This window comes from Styela clava, chromosome 3 (genome assembly GCF_964204865.1).
Source record: "Styela clava chromosome 3, kaStyClav1.hap1.2, whole genome shotgun sequence".
NCBI classification, from domain to species: Eukaryota; Metazoa; Chordata; class Ascidiacea; order Stolidobranchia; family Styelidae; genus Styela; species Styela clava.
In genome coordinates this window covers 16,664,612-16,670,858 of record NC_135252.1, presented here as the reverse complement: position 1 = coordinate 16,670,858, position 6,247 = coordinate 16,664,612, and the positions used below count along the sequence as shown (strand labels likewise).

The following is a 6,247-nucleotide window of genomic DNA, read 5'->3' as shown; positions in this document are numbered from 1 at the left end:
AGTAACACAATGAGGAATTTTTGACTTGAGTGTGGAGTCTACCCAAAATTGGAGATTTATGTATATTTTGGAGAGACACGATTAGTCTTCGCATTTCTTCCAAAAAAGAGAGACGTGACTTCTTCTAGAATTAGCAAAATGGCATTTGCAGCGGATGACTTGTTGGGACAAAATTTCAGAAGAAACCATACGTGCCTCGTGCAGTCAAGTTCCAAGCAGATCGAGGCGTGTAGTGAAGGGAAAGGAAGGATATATCAAAATATAACAATGAATTCTATTATTTATCTTTATAATGTTATTTTCTGCAAAATAATTTTTTTTCTCCTACATTTATATATATTGTAGATATTTTCATGAACATTCGTCTACACTTGGTCTGATCACCCTGTATATATATATATATATAATCATACACTGTGAGTTCTAGAAAGATAACGTTACAGCATTTGCGTCATTTGTCGTAAACAAAAAAAACGGAAATGTAAAATCTCTCTCAATATAATCTTTATCTAGAAAGTGATTAAGATATGATTGTTAAAGTTTACGTTTACCTTCATATTTTGCTTCAGTCATAATACAACCTCGTTATGATCCGTTGTGTTTTCTCCGTGTTATCATGGGAAGTATGTTCTTGGTTATTTACGATATCGGATATTTAGTCCAGAAATGGATGAGATACGCGTAATATATTAGCCGCCCATAATCATCAATACAAGGGGAATATATTATTTGATTATTACGCGTGAATATAGAAATAATGCTTTAATGCGAGACATTCCAGCGCTAATGATGTTTTACTTTGAAGAGATCCGGTACAAACTGCAAAGTACAGAATTGTGATATTGAATTAGGTTTTAAGTAGAATTTTGTACACATTTCGCTTGCTGTAGTTAAATAGATTTTTGGTCATTAATTGTGTCAGAAAATTTTTATCGAAGTACTCTGTATTTGGAAATCTTTACAAACCATAACCAGACAAAATACATATATATGCTAGAATGTCTGAGAAGGTCTTTAGTGAGAGTTTAAAGTAAGAGTTCAGTACGAGTTTGTCGCCTTTCATTCAACCAACCTCACGTTGTATGCTTACTGGGAAAGAATAGAGTCTCTTTTAGGATGAGAAATAAAAAATTTGGAACTGGAATTGAATGATTCGTTTTTAAACAGGCTTTTCATTACAAGTATTTATAGCAGGTTATAAATATGGCTGACGCCCCCAACTACAAATGCTTGAAATATGTGATGTTCTTGTTCAATTTACTCATTTTTGTAAGTATTTACCTAGTTGTATCTTAACAGATTGGTTACGAACAAACATGCTCCAGCATACTAATAAAAATACGTAAGCAAAGCAATTTGATCGATAAAAAATATATATATATATATATACTGAAGCTCGGGTTCAGATATTTGTATTTAATTTGTATTTTGCATATCTGGGAGATAAAAATATTTCTAGTATTGTACATTCATGCGACTTGCTGGGAATACATTTCGGACGCACTAGTTATTTTTATAACATTGTAGGTCAAAGTCTGACGCCTTACCTTGTATTCAGATATGTGGCTTAGTGGCCGTAACAGTTGGAGTATGGGCGATAGTCAATGCAGAAGCGTTTCGAGAGATTCTCGTGGATAATGCTTTAATATTCGATGGTGTATACATCATTATCGCTGTCGGATCAGTGCTATTGTTTTTGGGATTTCTTGGATGTTGGGGAGCCTTCAAAGAAAATTTATGCTTCTTGGCTATAGTAAGTATAACATGATCATAAAAAATCATCATTAATATCTATATATCAGCTTATGTTTACAACGATATGTGTTCGGTGCTTAATTAAGACTAAGTAAATAGTATGCCATATTTATGTGAACTCGGATATTTACACATTTGATGGAAGACGAAAGAACAACCGAATTTAAGTCGAATCTGGTAAAACTGTACTCGCGCGTTAAGTTCCTCCAATCTCCAAAACTGCAGTATTAAAGCTTCGTGTAAAATTGTACGGTTGTGCATTGGAGTGATGAACAAATTTGGCGGGTCTGCATTGCAAAAATTAACCATTAATCTGTGACATATACCCATAATAGTAAAAAGGTGGGATTCAAAAACTGCAGGGTTGGAACGAACCTATACGAAAAATTTGGTTCAATTTTGTTTTTAGTTTTTCATTTTTGTGCTTATCATCTTTATCGTTGAAATCGCTGGAGCAATGCTTATGTTCATGTATTTCGGGGAAGTTGAAAGTGCAGTTCTCGATTCTATTTCTTCGTATGGTGATGGCACCAGCAAGGGAAATGTGATAAAACAAGGATGGGATACACTTCAAGGAACTGTGAGAATGAATGCTTACCTTAATGTACATGATTTGAAGCAATGCTTATTATGAATGTCTCATATAAAATACATGAAGCTGGTGGCTACTCTATCGGCTTTCCTGTCCCATGGGATAAACAAGAGAGCAATGCTTAAATATACGACACAAATGTCGCACATCCGCAAAATCCAGGGTACCATCTGATCAGACGAAGTTTAAAAAAAGTAATAGTCTAAACTCTGAATAGATATGAAACACAGATCAATGTAGTGAATATAATAGTATTTTATTTATGTAATCAGGTTGGATGTTGTGGCTATGAACATTATAATGAATGGCGAAATAATACGGATTGGGCTGGTCGCTATGCAGGAATAGTTGTCCCTGAATCTTGTTGTGCACGAGATGTTCTTTCGGAAACTTCGTCCCCAACTAATGCTACTTTGTGCCAAGCTGGTGTCGAACGGTTTCTCAACACAGACGGATGCAAAGCAAAACTTGGCGATTATTTATGGATTGTTGCCGGAGCGGGACTAGGAATTTTGTTGTTTGAGGTTTGTTAAATGTTTTGTTAATTTATTTCATGATGAAAAGGATCAGTTCGAATTTACATAAATATTAACTATATACAAAAAAAATATTTTTCTAGCTTTTCGCTTTGATAACCACGAGCTGTCTTTACCGAGCCATCGTCGATTACAAGGAAATATAGTTCTCATCCTTGTGAAGGTGAGCTAACACAGATTATTATTATCAATTATCATACAGCATTGTATAAGATTAAGGTTCAACTTGGCCCGTTGAGGTAATTTTCAACAGACTCATATGTTAAGCTTCTAAAATTTATGTGAAAACCCAGATTATGTCCATACATGTATAATTATGATGGATTTACAGGTCATAGATCTTTGTTTATATGTCGTGCCTTCGATCACCAGAAACGACCCCTTGTTTCCGTAAAAACTTGTTTGGCTGAAAGTGTCGAACACACGATGATGAAATTTGGTTTTTAATTAATTTTGCTATTCCTTAAATCATAGAGTTAGATGATATAAACCAACCTACTCTAAACTTGATTCAAAATGAAGTAATGTTTTAGTAATAAGATTAAGTAACACTGAAACCAATTCATATACATTATGAAAATAAAAAGTTTTAATATCAGTTTTTTCCATTTTTATTCTTGTTTATTTTTTAAAATGCTTGCATCCTTTTCTAGGTGAATGATGATCTTACATTTCAGCTCCACTTCGATTTTATAAAATCACCCTCATACTTGGATACGGACGAAAATAAAAATAATTATATTTGCATGTCTTTTTGGAATTACTGGAAATTTATATCAATAAACGGCGCATGTCGATGAATTGATCGATTTAGTTGAAGCTGGTTCTAGTCATCTGGAGGATTTTGGTGGCATTGGAGTGGAAGATGTATTTTTAAATCGCATAAATCGGCTGAAGCGTCTTTGCGTAACAAAATTAGGTTTGCTGTCACTAAAGTTTTTAACGTCTTTATTTTGTCATCCCTGATCTGATAATTGAATTTTTAAAAATTATTCAGAATTGGAAAGTCAGAGTCATAATTTATAATAATTGGGAGTTGGTTTATTCGAATATAGGGTTCGGTCTTTGACACAGTACTGCTTTATATATACAACTCGGCAACTAAACGTATTTAGAAGTAGATAGCTAGCTATAGTAGGTAGCTATGAGTAAGAATGGGAGATGAATACTTCCAGAAGCAAGTGACTGCAGCTCGTCGAATTTGTCGAACTAAAAATTGGGCAGTTTGTCTGATGCGAGGATTGCGAGCTAATAAAAGTAGATTTTAGGTTACTCAACTGTCGCCTTATATACATCCCCGCCTAACCACATTTGTTGTAAAATCGTTGTTTCACAATGTTTGATATTCATTACTGAAAAAACGTGACTCAATGCAATCCAATTGGATAGGAATATAGATAAAAATGTACATAATTCAAAAGTAATTTGTTTTTATCTTATTAATTTTTACAGATGTTAAAGCCGCGGGATAATTTAATGAGGCACAGAAGCTCAGAAATAATTGGTTTACCTATATTGTGTTTTAAAAAAATTGCCTTTCCTTCTGCACTCGGCATACAACACATATAAAAACTGTGTCTTGTTTTTCATCCTGCATCCGGAATCACTCATTGTTGTAAAAATCAATTTGTCTGGCACACGAACGCAGAAAGAAAAATATTTATAAATGAGATCAGATCTGGGGATAGGTGCAGTTTAGCAGGCTTGAATATTTTGTAGATTTGCCTTCGAATTTACATTTTTTATAAGAAAAAAAATTTCTGTGATACTGACTTGCTTTAGTTAGGCTTAACTTCTGAGGTTTAGTGTTATGACTTGCTGTAAATATAAACCGCACGTCTTTACAAATAGAGGCATAAGTAGACTACCGGAGGGAAGAGTGAATTGTGAATCAGATGGGCGTAGGTGGGCTTACTGGCATTCAATTCGCATCCAATGCTCGTAGACATCTTTCTAGGAAACACTTAAAAAACAACGCATTGCAATAACTTGCCCCCACAGAATTGCAGATTCGCAAATTGCTTCCATAAGGGCAAAACTAGGCCGACTTTGCAGAAACTTGCTTTAGGAGTTCACATGTGCGGTGGCACTATATATTTTTACGTTTAAATTTTTTGCAACGTCAATATCCCATGTGAGTCGAAATTTTGTGCAGAATCAATGATGTGGGAGTCACTCCTGTCGTTGTTCTCCCTTACTCATCAATTCCTCGCGCAGACTGTCAACAAAGAAGGAACCTAAAATAGAAATCTTTCGTTTCAAGGTGTATGTTCACGAATGCGAGCTATTTGGTCATTATGAAATATTCGTATTCAAGGTCAGAACCACTGTCAAGACTAACTATTTATGAAACAAAAAATGTTATACATATTCGTCATGTGATTGGTAAGCCTCGAAAAGTAATTTTTCAAATATAATTACTGTATGTTTATAGAAGTTGATTTTCTTTCATACAAATACTTTGAAATTTGCATCCCCCTTTGTTGTTTTTTTTTCATTAGAAAATTGTTAATTAAATCAAGACTCGTGTCGTGTCCATACTGATGCTAATGTGTACGACGAGATAAGAGCATACATAATAACGCATAAATAAGCTCATTTTTCATTTTTAATTATATCAAAAATTTGTTTATCAACGTCATTTTCTTTGGTTTATACAAGACAACAAACATGTTTCTTATATACTGCATATGATTAATAGAATATATTAACATATAGTATATATTATAATATCCAAATGATGCAAAGGTATCGACTCGGCTAACAAAACGAATATGCGTAGGCAGAGTGCTTCCCAAGCTTGGTTTTATCTACACCGAGTGAGGCAGTGCAATAAAATATCAATTAATCAAGACCCGGAAAGCGCCAACGGTTTCTCGCACCTCGCGCAGATGATGCACTGCTTCCCGAGTGAGAGGAAATAGACTGGAGATGGTAATGTGTGGCTTCCTCACTGAGATTTCATAAGGACAAAAAGGGTTGGCAGGTGCACCACAGTAACTTTGTTAAGTTTAGTGAAGGAAGGAACTGAAGGTGGGGTTTATAAAACGTCAACTGCATCATCAAAGTAGAATAATATTATCATGCGCGATCATTTCTTAGTAATTCAAAGGAAATTTAATTCAATTGTTTTTCATTGCTTTGAACACTAAATGAGTGTATGTTAAAGTATATGTCTAGATTCTGCATAGGCTCAGTTCTAAACATCGTCGATATTAATTATTGCAACTTCAAATCGATCAAACCTTGGTATTTTTAAACAGTTTAATTATGCAGTAGCTTATATTGTTACAGTATTCATGGATGCAGTTAACTTGTTTGACTTCCATTCAAACTGAGTTGCATTTCCTTTCCCGGGTTAGGT

General features: G+C 34.3%; 1 protein-coding gene across 1 annotated transcript; it reads left to right on the top strand.

Annotated features, from left to right (window-relative positions):
- Positions 1 to 1,119: 1,119 nt before the first annotated feature.
- On the top strand, positions 1,120 to 3,838 carry LOC120343424 (tetraspanin-18-like). The gene is made up of 6 exons (XM_078110794.1): positions 1,120 to 1,269; positions 1,559 to 1,753; positions 2,165 to 2,335; positions 2,620 to 2,871; positions 2,967 to 3,046; positions 3,537 to 3,838. The coding sequence occupies exons 1-5, from the start codon at positions 1,204 to 1,206 to the stop codon at positions 3,027 to 3,029; spliced, it is 747 nt and encodes a 248-aa protein (XP_077966920.1). The 5' UTR covers positions 1,120 to 1,203; the 3' UTR covers positions 3,030 to 3,046; positions 3,537 to 3,838.
- Positions 3,839 to 6,247: the final 2,409 nt, after the last annotated feature.